Below are 18,253 nucleotides of genomic sequence, written 5' to 3' on the forward strand. Positions count from 1 at the left end.
AAAGCTGTGGAAGAGATGGAACAAAACAGAATGTATGGCAGAAAAACACCACCGGCAAGTGGCTAAACCACCTGGGAGTGGTTCAGATTGTTATGTTAGCATTAGACTCAAGCGATACCAGCCTTGATTGACCCCTATTTATACACCGTAAATGTCCCTTAATGAACCCCATTGACTCCGTTTGTCATCAGCCCATCCAGCTCTTCCTTGGCCTTCCTGTATTCCTCCTGCGCTTCTCTCTCTCGTCGGCTCACAAAGCCAACCTCTTCACGCAATGCATTCAGTCGTCGCTCGATGGCCACATCCTCTGAGATGGCCAGGGTCTTGAAACCAGCCAGTGCGGACCGAGCCTTCTCTAGAGCATCGGCTGCGCCGCCCATCTTGTCGCGCAGCATCTTTTGCCGCTTCTGGTAACCTCCAAGATGAAGTGACAGCTTCTTTTCCAGCTTGGCACCCTGCTCGGCTGATGCCATGATAGAATCTTGAACAGACTGTAAACGTTAGTATCATGTCTCGGGGGTTGAACTGTTAGACAAGACTTACATCGAATGCCGCCTTCATTGCCACCCCTTGCTCTTCCTCGTCGTCATTGTAACATCCCAAGCCCAGGAGCAGCGAGCTGCTCGCACGGGCTTCGAATGCACTCTGGATATCTTCAAGGCTAGGAAGGGGCTTTGTCTCGGACATGATCAAGAGGCGGGCTTCGGCGAGGGCATCGTCGTCAATGTGTTGCAAAGCTCGGGGCGCACCGTTAACCTGACCACCCGGAACGGGGTATCTCATCGCATCGTTGGCCATAAGCATGGCCGACTCCTTGGCGATAAGTGATTGAGCTTCGTTGGTGATACGGCTTGCCTTCTTCACCAGATCGGTAAAATTGACGCGAACTGGCCGAGGCAGGTTCTTCTGCATGACCTGAGTGCGTCTTCGGAACTCGAGAGCCTCCTCGGCCTCTCGCCTCTCCCGTTCTCGACGGTCTCGCTCTGCGGCATCCTCCTCGGCCATCTCATCGATCTGCATAGCCTCCTTCTGTTCGTCTGGAATATCAAACTCCCACTCCGTATCTTTGGGCTTGGGAAGTGATGCGAGACCCGACTTCAACTGACTGCGCAAGGCCACTTCTCTCATCCTGATATCTCGGGGAGTAGCGGAAGCCATCGACATGCCGTCATCTTGGTTTAGAGCGAGGGTGTCTCGTGGTGTCCGTAATGGGGTCTGTCCTGGTCGACGAGGCGTCGCACCAACACCATTGGGTCCCCTTAGAGGTGTAGCCAGGGGGTTTGGTGTTGAGATTGTCTGCTTTCGGGGGGTAATTCCATCAAAGCCGGTCGACGAAGCGCCTTCATGGAGAGGGGTATTCTCGCCGCCGAGAAGGGCTGACTTGGTTTCATTAAGGGCTCGGATATTTCGAATTTCGTTGGCGATGTGATCTTCTTGCTCAGGGGCCTTGGGCGTTCGAATAGGGGCATTCGAGTTAAGGGTCGAATATGTGTTGACAAGTCCTCGCGTCGCATCATTCTCGCTTTCTCGCGCCCTCAAGTTGGCAGCCTCGCCCATCTTTCCCATCTTGACAATATCTTCTAACTCCCCCTCGCTGACCTGAGGAGACGGCAGGACCAGTGCGCGACGCTTGCTGCTCTGCTCGGCCTCTCGAATCTTTTGAAGCTGACCAGCCTTCAAGGCGGCTTTGTATGACTCTGATGACCCGTCCTTATCGTTCTTCCTCCGCTTTCTGTCCTTGTCGTCATCATCATCGCCCTTGCGCTTGTTGGCCAGCTGCTGCTTTCGGGGGTCGAAGGCTGCGCGCTGGGCCTCGTTCATTGCCATCTCTTCTGACGTATCGTAGAAACCAGACAGGGCCTTCCTCTCAAAGGGGATATCGGCGTTGTAATCCATCTCACCCTTCTTTCGAGTCGTCACCTTAATGTTGATACCGGCCGTCTTGAGCTCTCGCCTCTTTTGCAAGGCTGCCAGGCGGCGAGATTCCTCTTGTTGACGCTCTCGCGCCTTTCTCTTGGCCTTTTTACCCTGGGTGTTCGCCAGGCGGGCACGAGCCTCGCTCAACATCTCCTTCTCATCTTCGTCGAGATCGATCGTGTCGGGTCGTGCGGGTTTCGTTTCGGGGTCAGGATCCAGCTCGCCGGGACGCAGTCGTCGCACATCATCGGCGCTTGGCGCTTGGGTCTCGCCTCCTTCTGGGCCCATCAACCCAAGACTAGATGACTCTCGCGCTTCGGCTTCATCGAGGAGCTTCTGGTATCGTTCGAGGCACTGGTTGGCAGTTCGACCAACGATGGGAGCGATGGTGCGCCACTGTGTGGGCATAATCTTGGCAAGATGCAGCAGCTTCTCATCTTCGTCCTTGCTCCATTCGATCTTCTTGATGCTGGGATCGAGCCACTCGTTCCAACGGGCCTTGCACTGCTTGGGCGTCTTGCGCGCAAGCAGCGACGAGACACGTGCCCATTGGTTGAGGCCATACTTGGACACGGAGGCCTTGAGGATCTCATCCTCGATGTTGGTCCACACGCCTCCCTTGACGACGGGCATGATGGCGGTGTTTTGTGAAGTCGCGTCGTGTGAGGTTGAATGCGATGGAGCCTTGAGCGAGCTGCGAAACACGCTTTCATGAAAATATCCTTGCGGCGCGCATTGAAAGCTGAGTCATCAATGCGGAGCTTGTAATTGGTGGTATTGGAGACCCACATTTAAACCATCTTGCATGCTGTGGAAGGTGATGATGAGGCTGCCTGGGATGGAAGATAAAACGAAGAGAATATGCATTGTTTAGACCAACCTGGGGTAAGCTATCTATTGATAGTATCTTGAACCGTTGTCCCTATTCTGTGTGTTTTGCTCAGCTCTTTCGAGTTTCAGAAGGCCCTCGATGCCAACAACGGAGCTCAAGACCAGCTGCAATTAGTACATCACGGCTTTGTCGTCAAATAAGCTCCGAGAATAGGCATTATAACTCTTGACTATTGGCTTTCGTTCCATCTTTCATCCATCAGCCGTCATGCTGATACAAGTTGTCAAATAATTACCCCTAAATGCGTCATCTCAAGCTGCCGCGTCAAATCAGCAACTTCAACAAAACACCCCAAAACATGCTGTCATAGAAAACAACGATCCACTCCCCTTTCTGGTGACATTTTAACCGGATCCGATCCGACCCAATGCCGCGTGCCTGATCCCTTCCCTTCAGCTTGCGGACTTTGCGGAGGAGCCCGGCGTGACGGAACCCCCCAAAGTCCGACGCATCCCACCCAGCACCCAAAGCTGTAGCTTATCAGACAAGATCTTAGCTGCATGATTCAGAGGGGGGATGGAGTGCGTCATCCATCCATCAAGAGTTGCAAGCTGCGTGCCTGACGATGCCGTGATGGGGCTGGCGATGGCGACAGGAGAACGCGATTAGCCAGGGCAGGCTGACGAGAGAAAGATGAAACGTGGTCTGAAAATGCCTTTTTTGCTGTTCCTCAGTGACTGGAGCCATGACATTCATTCATTCATTCCTTCCATCTGCGTTGTCCAGCTCTGGATGGTTGGTTTGGTTAGTTAGAGCTACCGGTACCTTAGCGAGATGCCCCGGGCGACTCCACACCATCCATTAGCCATTCGACTTATCATGGATCCCATCCCATGGATCTTGCCCATTATTAATCCTCTTGTTGCTGTTCTCGAGTTTCCCCTCGTCACTCTTGTCTCATCCTACAGGAGCACAACCAAACTTTCGCTGCTTCTGAGACAAGGGGGCGCGGATAGCTCGGCGCAACTACAACAGTTTCAAAAAATATCCCATACCAAGCTTGCTTGGCCATGCCCCAGCACCTACCTTGATCGATACGGGCTTGATAAAGCCGACTTTAGCTGCCCTCAACTGTCGCGGTCCTGCGACTACAGCCTCGAACCGAATACTGCGCTTCTATACAAGATTGCGCGCCGAACATGACGAGGGCCAAGGATCCCGCGGGGGACGCGACCACCGATGCGACCGAGACAACTCGTCTGCTTGCGACCAGCAGCATAGAAAGTAGAGATGGAGAGAGTGTAGTCTCTAGTAGCGGCAGCGGCTGGGATGGCTACAAGGACTTTGAAGGCCTGCCCTGGTGGCGTAGACCGTCGGTACTGAGCCCTGGCGCGAAGCGCCTGTCGCGAAAACCCTCTTTTATCTGACCGACCTCGTAGGTCTTTTGGCTACTCGGCCCATATGTCATCTTTACCCTCGCCTTTGGAGGCGTTGTAATTCCAAAGCTCAACTTGTATGTAAGCTTCTGCTGCTGTCGCGATCAAGATGCTTACCGAGTACAAGAATTCTCGACCTTGTTTGTAGGCAATATTTCGCCGACAAGCAGACCCATGATCCAGACTTTACCTTGAATCCCGCCTTGCTTGCGGACCCTCAGCGCAAGTTTGGGAGCGACAACCCCGAGTGCAAGATTCCTGAGGTTCAGAAGAATGTCGCCACGTTCATGTTAATCATGAGTCTCTTGACAGGCTCTCTCAGCGCTATTGTCGTTCCGCGCATTGGTCACTTGTCGGATCGCTATGGTAGGGGTCGTCTCATGGCTTTCGCCTCGGTGGGAGGAGTCCTGGCCGAGCTGATCACGGTTCTTGCGGCTCAGTTCCCCGAGGTTGTCAGCTATCGGTGGATGATCCTCGGCAGCGTCTTTGACGGTTTGACAGGCTCTTTCACCGCAGGAAGCATCATGTGTTACTCTTACACGAGTGATTGCACACCGCCTTCCAACCGGGCCGTCGCTTTGGGTCTCATTCAAGGCTGTCTCTTTGCTGGGCTCGCCTTTGGTCCTCTGCTGGCGGGCTTCTTTATCAAGTGGACGGGCACTTCTGTCTATCTCTTCTACGTCGTGCTCGGGTGCCACACAGCGTTTGCCCTCTTTGTGTGGCTCGTTGTGCCCGAGTCCCTCTCCAAGAGGAAGCAGCTGGCAGCTCGTGAGAAGTGGGATAAGGAGCAGGAGCTGCGAGCGCAAACCTCGGCGTCTTGGCTTCACACCATCCGAACCGCCAACCCATTTGCGCCCCTGAGGGTCCTGTGGCCTAAGGGCCCGGGTACATCCCCTGCTCTTCGGCGCAACTTGGTGGCTCTCGCGGCTGACGATGCCATCATGATTGGTGCTCCTATTTCTGCTGGAGCTGTCATCATCTTGTATTCTGAGCTGAGCTTTGACTGGGGCAACCTGGAAAGCTCCCTGTTCATATCGGCTCTATCTATGGTCAGGGTCTTCATCCTCATGGGCTTGCTCCCCCTCATTAACTACTTTGGCCGTATTCGTCCAGCGGCTCGACTTCGTCGCGAGTCTGGAGTGGCCGCAGTGGAGAGAAACTCGGGTGCTGACAATCTGGATGTGTGGCTGCTCCGCATCGCTCTGATGTCAGATGTTCTGGGAACAGTGGGATATGTCCTCTCCAGCTCGGAAGAATTATTTGTGACCAGCGGTATGGTCACGGCCTTGGGTGGGCTGGGAAGTGCTACAAGCCAAGCTATCATCAGCAAGCATGTTCCCTCGGAGAGGGTAGGTCAGTTGCTCGGAGCCATTGGCATGCTGCACGCTCTGGCGAGGGTGTTTGGCCCGGTTCTATTCAATGGTCTTTACGCTGCGACAGTGGGTTTCTTTCCCAAGGCCATCTTTGTCTTGCTGGCAAGTATCTTTGGAATTGGCCTGTTGGCGAGCTTTCTCGTCAGGCCTCATGGTAAGTCCACGTTTTACTTTTCTTCATGAACGGGAGCTAACGGATTCCAGTTGTATGGCATGACGAGCCAGAGGAGGAGAGGGAACCACTCAACCCTGGAGCTTTTGATACGGCTGCTGAGCAGGTCCCTATTGACGAAGACCAAGTTAGGTTCCAGTAACTAAGTTGTTATTTCTTAATACATACGATATATCACCTGTAATTCACTGTGTGTTCGGAGTTGCTGGTTTCGCATTGATACCTTTTGGCGGAACTGGGGCGATATCGGGATACAAGGAGTCGCAAGAACACGACGTAATGTATTACACATTGAATACAAGTAAATAAAGCCCTCAATTGCAATACAGTATCTCTCCCAACAAGCGTAGCAGCCTGATGGCTGTCGTGTTAGCCAACTGGTCCAAAGATGTGGGGCCCATTCTCCTACCGGGGAAACGGCAACATGACCTCATAAACACTTTCCTATGTAACTTCACTCACTCACAGCAACCAGCCAGCCACACCGAGACCTGACGAATCCACTGCATCAATTGAGCTATCCGATAACGGGTGAATTCGTATCATTTCACGCCCGACTCCAAGTCTTTCCATTGGAGCATGCTCGCGTCTAGGGTGAGGACGGCAGCTCGGTCATTCACAACAGTCCGCTCTGTGAGAAGCATCATGACAAAAACCGAGAGAGCCATCAAATTTGGCCCGTTTGAGGTGACAAACCAGGTAAGTCGAACCTGAATACTCGCTCAGCTATGCTCTGGGACCGATTCTCTGCGTTGAAGGGCCTCAATGCTCTTGGCTCACCCAAATCTGGAGTGCCTGATCTGACAACGCCAGGTCTTCTTCACAACACCATATTCCTTCGCCTTGGTCAATCTCAAGCCCCTCATACCAGGCCATGTCCTAGTCTGCCCGCACTCACCCCATAAACGCCTGACGGACCTCACACCCGCCGAGACAGCCGATCTTTTCACGACGGTGCAGCTCATCCAACGGCTCCTCGCGCGTGCCTACTTCCCCTCACCGGAGCCGGAAGCCGGCAGCTTCTCAGTCGCAGTGCAGGATGGCGCCGACGCGGGACAGACAGTGCCCCACGTTCATGTCCATGTTGTTCCCCGGACCCCCGGCGACATGGGCGCCCCAGACGCTGTCTATGTAAAGATGGCCGGCGAGGAGGGCAACGTGGGCGGCGCGCTGTGGGACCGCGAGATGGAAAGGCCCAAGCCTGGGGGTGGCCTGAAGAGGGTGGATGATGAGGACAGGAAGCCAAGGACCGAGGAGGCCATGGTGGAGGAAGCAGAACGGTACAAGGCGATTCTGAAGGAGATGGGCGTTGAATGATGGTGTATAGAGTACATTGGTATCGCGTCAATCATAGAGCATGGAGTTATAGAGAATTCACTGTCTGCAGCCACACGCAAGACATCTCCGAGTGTCATTTCCCAAGGCTTGGCCAAGACCTGTTTGAATGCTAGGCTTATCTGGGTTGCGTATCGGAACTTTGGATCAAGACTGGCAAGGTTCGCCTATCAAGTGATGTTGCATTAGGGTTGAGGATGCCCGGCACAACAAGCTGGGCTTGAGCGTTGTACCTTGCTTGGAATTGATTAGCTTTGAACGATGGTTTGGCATGGGTAAAGACCAAAAGTCCTGCCTTGGCAACTGAGGCCTGGTAATAGATAAGGGCAGCAAATGTGAGACATCCATAACAACAAGAGTAAAGATATGTTCACGGCTTGTAGCTCAGTGTCAGAGTAAAATAAGAATTAGCTGTGGTTATGTAGAGGTTCTGTTGTATCTTAGATTGTTTGTTTACATAATGTCGTCGGTAACTGTCTTAGGGCAGATGGAACAGTCATTGATGGGATTTGCCAACCGAGGTTTAAGACGCAGATGTGCCACACACGCACTTCATGTCAGCTAATACGGCGTGAACTCAGATTATGGAATTCTTTTTAACCATACAGCAGAACAGATGCTCTATATTCTGACTTGTCGGTACACTTGGTCTAGCCATTCCATCTCCCGTTGTCCGCGACGCCACACGCAAATGGTCCCAAGGTCTAGGTTAGCCTGGTGCTCTATCTGGCCCGAGACCATGGTGCTGTCTGGCCACGGGCCTGGAATGCCAATCCATCATCTGCCACCTGCGCACGAGACCATGGCAGGCATGGTCATTAACCTTTGAGCACCGCTTATCAAGCTTTCACGGCATCTCTCTAGAGTTAGTTCGATATGCAGGATGCCACCTCTTGGCCCAAGATACGGGGAATAAGTAGGGCACACGACTCCCGTCGCCCTGACTGGCGGCGTAAAGCCGGATTCGTCCTTGTTCCCAAAGGAGGGGTTGACCATGTCTTGATTGGCTCGCAAAGAGCTAGGCATGGGAAAGAATTGAGACCATTCCGACACCTATCGTCAGCCCTAGACAATTGTTTCCTCGATGGTTTCGGGGAGTTCGGGGAGCTTTAAAGGTGTTGCATCCGGAGGCGTGACGAAGCTGCTGATGGGCGGTTGAGGTGACATCGCCGAGGTCAAACTGTTGAGAACCTAAGGTGAGAGGCTATAAACCAAGGCGTAGCTAGCTCTGATACACACGTGAGCCAGAACATAGTCGTCTGCTAATTCGGTAGATGCCCTCGGATGGAGCGGTGAGCGTATGAAAACGGTGGTGGTGAAGCTTTTTAGAGAACACGCGGTCTCACGGATCTGTTGCTGTGTCGAGTTTGGCTTGTTTACTTCGGCAATATCATGGAAGACCCGCACCAAACACAACACCGCTCCGATCGGAAAGACGAGCCAGTCAAAGCTAGCAGCACTATTGAGATTCACGTAACCAATTTTGGAACCCCCTTACTTATATAGCATATCGCTGTCGGGTTGTCGGCTTGTTTTGACGGCATTGGAACCGACTGTTGTTTTTCGTGTGGGATCCAACCCCGCGAAGCACAAGCCAGCTCCAGCTCCGAATTGCGGGGTGCAAGATGAAAGGGGAGCCTGGTCATCTGGCTCACTTGGTAGCGTACGGAGCTATCGGCACGATATGGGATAAAGAGCCGAGGGTTGACGGAGTCCGTAGCCTCAATGACTGTCGAAGAAATTGCTAGACGTAACACGAGTCAAGTTCGGCTCGGAATACCCTACGGACCTCCTCCGGGAGACCGAGTAAGAAAAAGAGATCGACATGAGAAAGAAAAGTGCCGCTGTCGGCAATGACGACATGACGTGAAACAGGGGCTCAAATGCACCTTGTTAACGAAAAGAACCGACCACAGCTTTTCAGCCGCCGCAACGGTCAGCTCAGTCAAGGATGTTGATGCGCTGCAAGTTGTTGACCAAGTCGCATTGGATCGAAGCAGCCAGGGCAGCCTTGCCATGGTGTTTGTCGTTGAAAAAGACCCACCATCCATGACGGGATCTAACTAGCGCAGACATATTTAGTCGCTCGATATATACATACCCTAATAATGTACCTTACGAAGGCTGGTTCCAGTTGGTGTGGGCCGAGACAAGTCGATTCGGCGGCTCATGGACAATCTCATGAGGGCACGAGGGCAGTTTTAGGGAGGTCCTTAGCTATGCCATGAGATCTCCCCCGCACTGCGAACGAGAGGGTTGTCGTTGTCAGGAGGCACTCTTGCTTTAATTCTCCGGCAACCCATCCATCATACGGACCAACCTCTCTCTGGTGGCGGGATTGCGAAAAAGGCGGTGGACGGCTGCTCGGGTTGGGTGCTGCGCAGGTCGGAGCTGGTGGTTGCGCGCGCTAGCTACCATGGACGCTCATGAGCTAGAGAAAGCTGGTGACTCGGCACGGAGCACCATCGGCGTTGGATCACCTCATGGAGGCGCTGGAAATTGCATGGAACCATGAGTGCAGCAGCAGCCGTACGGAGCATGCAGGTCAACAACTGGTGGGTCGCAACACAACACCAACGCATGTTGATCTGCGAGATAAGCCAGCTTGCTTGACTGATTTCCTCCTCACCACCATCCAACTCGGCTGCCCGAGGAAGGCGTTTGTGCCTGTGCTACGACGATTGCCAAGATGGACATGGCGGAAAACGGCCCGGCGCCTCCTTGCTCTGCATACGGAGCAAAAAGACACGCAATTGGTGCTTATTTTGATGGGAAAATGACGACGGCATGGGAATTGTGGAAAAGGAAAGGGGACGGACGGGAGCAAAGAAAGATGGAGGGTTGGCACCAACGTTCCGGAAGCCCAGGAAGCCATCTGGATGGATCCTTGGGCACAACAACCTGGACGGTTGCATGAAGCGAGGTAGCGGGCGGGCGCTGCGCACAGACTCCCACCATCATGAAAGCACGTTGCGACGACATGCCTTAGTGCTGAATGCTTCCGGTTCTCGGGGCGTGGCTTTCAGGGTCGTGGTTCCATTCCTTCTGCGCTGGGCAACCGCCACTCGTCCGTATCTCATGCGTAGGTTGCCTGAGAGGAAACCCATCTGAGACCTCGAGATGCAGTACACGCTGACGTCGTTGAGCCGCATCCGTGGGCATTGTATCTTATCTCATTATCAGTGTCGACATGTGATTCTACCAGTGACGGACCTTCACCGGCACTTCAGAGGACCGTGACCTGCCATCAAGGTCCTGACTGGCCTGTGGGTTTGTTGGGCTGCAGGGGACGACCATCTTGGTGGTCTGGATTAATACGGCACTCTCTGCAGGATGTCAAAGCAAGAGTCAAAAAGGTCAGAAAGCGAAGAGGGGAGCAAGAGGAGGGTGGTCCGCTGCGGTTACGGGTACGGGACATTTTCGCCGGAGATCGAGGGAGAAGCCGGCTGTTGGGCATCGGTTTGCTTGCGTGGCGCATCGGGGCCAAGCCAAGACTTGAGTCGTTACATAGCGCCTAGAGTTAATGTTACGAGATTGTTCGAATGAGTAGCGGAATAGCGAGGCCCGGCCATCGGCTCCGACATCTGGACGCCTGCAAAGACTGCTCGAACGAATTTTTAATATCTAAGGTGGCGGGTCGTCAGCGCGAGCAGGTTTTACAGCCGACCAATCAGAGACTCACTGGGATTTCAGATACCGGATACAGACATACACTAACAGGTGGATCCAAACGTGCACAAGCCAAAAAGAGAGGACACGGACCACTATCGGTGGACCCAATCACAAGCTTCAATTCGCTCGCTGCATGCAGAATCCAGCAGGTTCGGCCTGTTGCGTCTGCTTCTCCGCCAGGCCCAGATTCCAGGTTCCCCAGCCAAGTACCACACCACAAGATACCAGCCGTATCCCCATCAAACTATTGCGGTTCCGTCTAGAGATGGCTTCATTCACTTCCACTACGGGACAGCTTGTCCTACTGACCACCATGCCGACAGCCCGACAACCGTTTCGCGATGGTCCGGCGAGAAGCCCAAGAGCGCACTTGTCCAACGTCACGCGACAAGTTGTTGGTCCGGATTGGGCTGGACGTGACTCAGATCAGCGAGCAAACGTCGTTTCCATTACATCCATCCATTCCTCGAGACGATAAGGACCAGGGACTCTCAAGGAACCAACGGCACACGCCTGCCACTGAAACCAATTTGCTCACAACTGCTCTGCTACATACACGTCCTGTCCTGTCAACTACCTCCCCGAACTGAACACGCACAGCGATCAACACGCCAAAACGTCTGGGCCCCGCCAGAGCTGGCTGTCGGCGTGGAGCTGCCCTGTCTCACTCCCGTCATCCACCCTGGCCGCACCCGGGGTGTCGTCGAACCTTCTCTTGCTTCTTTCTCGGCTCTCTCCTCTGGCCCTTGCTTGGACCTGACGCAGGCAGTATGCACCTCGAAGAAACAGCCTGCTCGGTTTTGCTCATGGCCCCACTTGCTGCAAACGAAGCTTCCATGCTACCTTGTCTGAACGGGCCTTATCGGTCGCTTCTTTCTGAGCTTGAACTGACAGGCGGCGGTCTCGGGTCTCCACCAAAGAGCCTTCGCCGCACTTACACGGCTCCTCCTGGCCATGGATGGTTCAAATATCTGCTCTCCCACCCTCTTCTCCGTGACTGTCTCATTGCGCTGCACACTGCTCGCTCACTTCAAAAGCAGCCTCTCCATCTTCGCCTTCCTTCCAGTCGTCTTTCCTAGGCTTTGATTGCTTCAAGTTCTGCTGATTTCTTGTGAAACTCGCTGCTCGCTCTCCCAAACGAAACCTACCTCCCGGTTACCTCGAGAAACACCACGACAAGCCCGCATTCTCGCCGCACAGCAACCAGACATACATCCTCGCTCGAGCCAAAGCTTTGCTCTCCACCTGTTACATATCTCGTCTGCTTGACGATTCGCTTTAAATACCGCGGGATCCTTGTGTTTGGCATTGTTTGGTTCTTTGTTGCTCCTTGTCTGCTTCCCGGTTGAGCCAGCAGCCATGGGTGTCTTCCAGCTGACCGGTTCTCGCGACCTGGATGCATTCCCTGCCATGCAACTCTTTCTCCTCGGTGAGTTGATTGCTCCCATCCTGGGTTTCTCGAACTTGCGAGAAAGTTGCTAACAGTTACTGTCTAGCAATTGTCCGATTGGCAGAACCCATTGCCTTGACATCCATTTTTCCGTATGCCTGGGCTCTTGTCAAGGACTTTCAGATTGGCGACGAATCTCAAGCCTCGGTCTACTCAGGAATCCTCATCTCAGCCTTCTCTCTCGCCGAGGCTGCCATGGGAATGTACTGGGGTGCTCTCTCTGACCGAATAGGGCGCAAGCCTGTGCTTATCATCGGGTCTGGAGGTACCATCATTTCGATGTTGACCGTAGGACTCGCATCAAACTTCTGGGTTGCTCTGTTTGGACGGTGCCTAGGTGGTCTGCTCAACGGGTACGTTGATTCTTTGAAGCCATTGAGCGCTAACTGACGTGAAACTAGCAACATCGGTGTTATCCAAACAATGGTAGGCGAGCTTATTAAAAAGCGAGAGCATGAGCGTAAGTTTACCCCCCGTCATGACATTATCTCTGAGGCCGTGAAATCGATCATGAGAGTGAAGATGTGGTGTTTTCAGTTCGAGGTTCTACGCGACCTTGGGAGTCACATGATACCCCCAGGATGCCTCCTTCACGCATGAGTTTCACATTGACTAATAGTAATGATCCAGCTCGCGCATTCTCCATTATGCCCTTCGTATGGAGTATCGGTACGATTATCGGCCCTTCGATAGGAGGACTGTTTGCAAACCCCCACCAGTCGTGGCCCGGGACGTTTCCCACCGGCAGCCTGTTCCAGCGATTCCCATACCTGCTCCCCAACCTCATCTGCTCCGGACTGCTTCTCGTGAGCATTGTGCTAGGTTTCTTCCTTCTTGTGGAAACCCACCCTGATATGCAGCCCAACCCCGTCCAGCCTGCTGAGCCTGAAAACGATGCCACAGAGGAGACTGCTCTGATTCCCACTACGGATGCCCAGCCCGAGACATATGGCGCTATCGAGATCCCCGGCGAGGATTGGGACCCTCTGCTTGTCGAGGACGAGAAGGAGGTGTCCGTGACCTCTTTCAAGGTCTGGAACCGTCGTGTTGTTGGCTTCATCGTCGCCCTGTCCATCTTCACCTACCACTCCATGACGTTTGATCATCTCTTGCCCATATTTTTCGAAGAGAAGCGCGCAGTTGCCATCGAAATGCTTCACTCTGCCTCCATCTTCCCATTCTACTCTCCCGGCGGCCTGGGACTGACTCTTCGCAACGTGGGCATGATCTTGGCTGTGGATGGCGGCATCGCCCTGTGCATCCAGCTCTTCATCTTCCCCTGGGCGGCTAACAAGTTTGGCACCTACCGCCTGTTCATCATCGTCACTATTCTCCATCCCATCGCCTATATGCTGATGCCGATGCTGCTTCTCGTCCCCGAGGCTCTTGTCTACCCTGCCATCTACTGCTGCCTCATCGTCCGCAACATTCTATCCATCATCCTCTACCCCCTTCTCATGATCCTCATCAAGGAGGCCACTCCCACTCCCAGTGCCCTGGGTAAGGTCAACGGACTTGCTGCCAGTGCCGGTGCAGCCTGTCGAATGATCGCCCCTCCCATCGCCGGCTATCTCTGGAGCTTGGGCAGCAAGTTTGATTGCTCTGCCCTAGCATGGTACGGAAGTGCCATTGCCGCTGTTTTCGGAGCTATTCAGTGTTTCTATGTTCCTCGCCAGAAGAACGAGGAGCCTACTGAGGAGACTCCCTCTGTGCCTCACAAACAGAACACGACTGTCACTGTCACCGAGGTTGAGTTTTACGACTCGGAGTGAAGAGCAGATGATGACTGCTCGTGACTGGACTCATTTGACGGTCGACATGAACCGATGACACACGCTTACACCAACTCCGAGATTGCTCAACTTGCGCAAGCAAGTACTGTTTTTGCCTTTTTTTTTCCTTTTGAAGCGACACGCATGGCGTCATGGCTTTTGGTTCTCTTTCATGTCTCAAAAAAGCAAAAAAGCACTAGACGGCCAGGTTTATTTTGTTTTCCCCTTTTTGCCGGATATCCCCTGGGTATAGATAGGTTGGCAGCGTTGTGTTTAGGCGGGCTGGATCTGTGGGCGTTTTGAGATGGACTATAAAAAAAGTATTTCGACATTCGGATGTCTTGGGGTCTAGAAAAAGGGCGGGTATTAGAAAAAGGTACTATTTATGACGGTTTACTTAGGTTGTTTTGGGAATAGAGATCAATATCAGAGTTAATCACTTGTTACGGCCGAAGTCTTATCGTGAGTGGTTGGGAGCGAGACAACTCCAAATGTCTCGGGTTAAATTGTCTAAATTACACCCTTGAAAGGATTCTGGTTTTTTCAGAAGCTAGTTGAACTTTTGGAACGAGTTTGCTAACTCATATAACGTGTAGACTATTTCATCTGGTCTGGAGTTCCGATATTTCGGTCAATGCCCAATAAGATTTTCGCCACCCACAGAAAGTTGGAGAAGGCTCAATTTTTAGCACCATCAACGCAACCACCAATGACACGAACAAACAACCAAGGGGAAGGGAGATAAACATCGCATCACACACAAAAGATGAAGATCGAGGAAATCACAGAAAAGATGGACGAGCCCCTCAAGGTCTCGGAGCCTACGCCAGACTCCGAGGCCACCAAACCTCAGCTCCCGCCCGCACACACCATCGCCAGCGGCAAGACGGTTGATGAGGTGTGGGAGGATCTCAACAAGTCGCCGCTGTTCATGACGGACCTGGACGCCGCTGAGGGAGAGAATGACGATATTGCTGCCCTGCAGGCTCTTGCTTATGAGGGCACGCCGCTGGAGAACGGAGTCGACTTCAAGGAGCGCGGCAACGAGTGCTTCAAGGTGCGAGGGTACGTCGACGCAAAGGAGTTTTACGGAAAGGGTATCGCTATTCTGGCTGGAGAGGAGCGCAAGCGCGCAAGAGGAGAGGTGACCAAGAACCCTGACGGAGAGGAGGACTCAGAGGAGGAGATCGCCAAGCAGAAGAGCACCCTCGAGACGCTCTACGTCAACCGCGCAGCATGCCACCTTGCAGTCAAGAACTACCGTAGCTGCTGGCTCGACTGTGCTGCCGCTCTACGCCTCAACCCACGCAACCTCAAGGCCTACTACCGTAGCGCCCGTGCCCTTCTCGCCGTGGATCGCATCGAAGAGGCCGACGACGTGTGCGCCCGTGGCCTCTCCCTCGACGAGTCCAACGCCTCCCTTCGCGGTGTAGCCGACGACATCATCAAGCGCGCCAAGGAGATTGACGCCCGCCGCAAGAAGGAAGCCGAGCGCGTCGCAAAGGAGAAGCGCCGCGAGATGCTCGTCAAGGCGGCCCTCCGAGCCCGCAACATCCCCACGCGCACGACTTCTCAGCCGCCCGAGATGGAGGACGCGGGTATAGCGCTGGTTCCGGACCCGGATGACCCTCGCAGCGCGCTGGCGTTCCCAACCGTGTTCCTGTACCCGCTGGACCTCGAGTCGGACTTTGTGAAGGCGTTTGAGGAGACGCACACGCTGGAGGACCACCTGGGCTACGTCTTCCCGCTGCCGTGGGACAAGGAGGGCAAGTACACTCTGCAGAACGTCGAGGCCTTTGTCGAGACCCGTGAGGGAGGTCTCCTCAAGATGGGCAAGAGGGTGTCGCTGCTGAAGCTTCTGGGAACTGGCAAGGTCGAGGTGGTGGACGAGGTAGTGAGGATCTTTGTCGTGCCCAAGGACAAGGCCGAGTCGTGGGCCAAGGAGCATAAGGCCAAGAGGGCGGCCGAGAAGGGCGAGGCGAGCTAGATATGGATGATAGATTAAAGAAAAGTACATGTGTTTATGACTTGAAGATGAAAAGGATCAATTACAAAACAAGAGTTGCGATTGCTAAATTAACCAGTCCATGTGTAAGTTATATGCATCTGCAGTATCCAAGCATTCAAAGACAAGAACCAAACTTTTTCCAAAAACACCTGCCCGAGCTAGTCCATTCTATTCGCTATTGGTCACATATCCCAAGCTTTCCATCACGATCACCGTCCTCTCAACGCCGACAAGTGCAAATCAGAGAGATGTGGCCCGCTGTCTCTTGCTTCGATGCTCATCCCTGAGTACCGAGTCTCTGTGTACCGGTCTCAGCGATCCCATAGCAGGGGACTCTTGGTCCCGCTTGCACAGGTTGAGGAGAAGCATAGCGGCGTCCTGCTGCGAGTTGTCGGTTCTAGGTTGTAGCTCGACCTTGTCTTCTCTCTGCATGGCGGGGCTACCTTCGGGGGTGGAGGCTGGAACTACAGAGCACATGCTCAGGTTGGGACTAGCACTGTCTCTGTAGCTGTAGTTGTAGTCCCAGTCCTCGTGTTCGAGTCGTCGCTTGGAGCCCCAGGACGAAGTGGAAAGGTTAGACCGGTGCAGCAAGGGCGGGATGCGCGGCACGGCACTCAGCCACGGATGAGGAGACGCATAGTCTGTCTGCGGGCTCGAGCGGTTGATCGGAGCCCAGCTCGAGTTTGGGTGTGATGCCACCATGTATGTAAGAGGTCCCGACCCGGTGCTCGACGCAGAGTTAGGGGCCGACATGAAGTGGTGGTCGGTATCGTTTTCCGGCACCCACGGAGGGTTGCATACTATGCGCGACGGAAAGCGATGCTTGCGTTCTTCAGGGGCATACATGGTCTGATGGGCGTTGTTATCTCTGGGAAAGCTGGTAGCAGCGCCAAAGACAGGGGCAGCGGCGTTCAAATGCATGCGTCGAGCGATGTTGGCCTCGCGAGCGGCCTCGACAACAATCTGCGAGTCGATGACCATCCGGCCAAACCCTTGCGAGTCGCGAGGGACGCAATCCGAGGGAAACGATGGGCCAAAGATGGGGATGAGAGCTCCGGCGATCTCATAGCAGAATGTCGCGCAGACGGCTCTGGCGCACTGATACGGCATCCAGTAGCCTTCCACAAAAGTCAGCGCCACCAACACCTCCTCACCAGCGAGAACATACCTTGAGCAGCTATGGAGCCACCTGTAATACTGTGCGTGATCTCCTTGAGACCCTGGTTGAGACCTAGCATCTTGGCTGGTATCGTCTAGATCTCGTTAGCCCATGCTGCGAAAGTGTTGTGGCATCAGGATGCTAACCTTTCCATATCGACAACACTTGAAAAAGGGAGTCATGCGCACAAGGCCGACGTTGTAATCCCACATCACAGCGTACTCGGTGTCCTGGCCAGGGAGGGTGAATTCGTATCGAAAGACTGGATCGTTAGCAGCCAACACCAATGTCCATCTCGAGTAACATACCTTCGAAGCTCTCTCGTCCAGTCTTCTCAAAGAAATCCTTCTTACCACTGTTGTAAGGGATGTGAAGGCAATTCTGTTGGATGCCCCCGAGGGGCTTGACTCTGAACTTGCGCATCTCCCGAAGAGACAACTCGTCGAGGTTATTCTCGAAAGGGGGATAGTTGACCTGGCCTCGCAGCTTCGACTTGGCCAAGCCACCAGAGTCCTTGGACACTCGGACAGGAGGCATTATCGAACGATTCAGCGCCGAGTTCGAGGTGTCCGTGACAGCAGAAAACGTCGGGGACGGGGGTGTAGGACTTGGGCGGAAGGAAAGGGGGCCATCCTGGCCGGGAGGGGCTGGGTTGAGGAGAGTCTTGAGTGAGAGCATAATGGAAGCCAGCCAAGTTTGTCAGATTCCCCAGAAGCCGCGATTCGAGAGGTAAAGAAGAGGTCCGCAGCATGCAAGAGACAAGGGACTGGTCGTAGAAGGGTGGATGAACCCGGGTGGTTTGGAGGGTACGGCGGGCAGCGGCCGTGATATACCTACTTCCGGTCTGCAGGGAGGGACAGACCAAGTCGCAACGCAACAACTAGTGGAAACTCCTCGCCTCAAGTCACTCCTCAGCTTGACAAACACGCGCCGCCGAGAGAGCGTAGTCTCGCGCCTGACAGACACCTAGCTTGCTGCGCTGAGATGACGATGAACAAGGAACCCTGGGTCGGTCAGGCTCAGCAACTCAGGGCGCCTGCGTGAAGGGCATCTGCAACTCCAAAAAGTCGGTCACGGTCCCGTTCCCTGGTCAAGATTTCTTTGTTCTGGATGTGAGGCTCAACCTC

The 18,253-nt window shown here is 53.9% G+C and overlaps 6 protein-coding genes across 6 annotated transcripts; 4 read left to right on the plus strand and 2 right to left on the minus strand.

Moving 5' to 3' along the window:
- Window positions 1-158: 158 nt before the first annotated feature.
- Window positions 159-2,550, minus strand: LRP88_13614 (pre-mRNA splicing factor component-domain-containing protein; the record flags this gene model as incomplete). Its single annotated transcript, XM_083249974.1, has 2 exons — window positions 159-491; window positions 544-2,550. 2 exons carry the CDS (start codon window positions 2,548-2,550, stop codon window positions 159-161), a joined length of 2,340 nt encoding a protein of 779 aa, XP_083094308.1.
- Window positions 2,551-3,948: 1,398 nt separating this feature from the next.
- On the plus strand, window positions 3,949-5,872 carry LRP88_13615 (major facilitator superfamily domain-containing protein; the record flags this gene model as incomplete). The annotated part of the gene is made up of 4 exons (XM_083249975.1): window positions 3,949-4,125; window positions 4,189-4,262; window positions 4,334-5,712; window positions 5,763-5,872. 4 exons carry the CDS (start codon window positions 3,949-3,951, stop codon window positions 5,870-5,872), a joined length of 1,740 nt encoding a protein of 579 aa, XP_083094309.1.
- A 503-nt stretch (window positions 5,873-6,375) lies between these two features.
- On the plus strand, window positions 6,376-7,047 carry LRP88_13616 (bis(5'-adenosyl)-triphosphatase; the record flags this gene model as incomplete). The annotated part of the gene is made up of 2 exons (XM_083249976.1): window positions 6,376-6,429; window positions 6,544-7,047. The coding sequence occupies 2 exons, from the start codon at window positions 6,376-6,378 to the stop codon at window positions 7,045-7,047; spliced, it is 558 nt and encodes a 185-aa protein (XP_083094310.1).
- Window positions 7,048-12,096: 5,049 nt separating this feature from the next.
- LRP88_13617 (major facilitator superfamily domain-containing protein) lies at window positions 12,097-13,959 on the plus strand (the record flags this gene model as incomplete). Its single annotated transcript, XM_083249977.1, has 4 exons — window positions 12,097-12,166; window positions 12,234-12,540; window positions 12,589-12,647; window positions 12,818-13,959. 4 exons carry the CDS (start codon window positions 12,097-12,099, stop codon window positions 13,957-13,959), a joined length of 1,578 nt encoding a protein of 525 aa, XP_083094311.1.
- Window positions 13,960-14,725: 766 nt separating this feature from the next.
- On the plus strand, window positions 14,726-15,946 carry LRP88_13618 (uncharacterized protein; the record flags this gene model as incomplete). The annotated part of the gene is made up of 1 exon (XM_083249978.1): window positions 14,726-15,946. The coding sequence occupies one exon, from the start codon at window positions 14,726-14,728 to the stop codon at window positions 15,944-15,946; it is 1,221 nt and encodes a 406-aa protein (XP_083094312.1).
- Window positions 15,947-16,207: 261 nt separating this feature from the next.
- Window positions 16,208-17,804, minus strand: LRP88_13619 (uncharacterized protein; the record flags this gene model as incomplete). Its single annotated transcript, XM_083249979.1, has 4 exons — window positions 16,208-17,085; window positions 17,136-17,220; window positions 17,273-17,388; window positions 17,480-17,804. 4 exons carry the CDS (start codon window positions 17,802-17,804, stop codon window positions 16,208-16,210), a joined length of 1,404 nt encoding a protein of 467 aa, XP_083094313.1.
- Between the last annotated feature and the right edge of the window lie 449 nt (window positions 17,805-18,253).

This window comes from Fusarium phalaenopsidis (genome assembly GCF_050370095.1).
Source record: "Fusarium phalaenopsidis strain FUZ10S chromosome Unknown contig_32332, whole genome shotgun sequence".
Taxonomy (NCBI): domain Eukaryota; kingdom Fungi; phylum Ascomycota; class Sordariomycetes; order Hypocreales; family Nectriaceae; genus Fusarium; species Fusarium phalaenopsidis.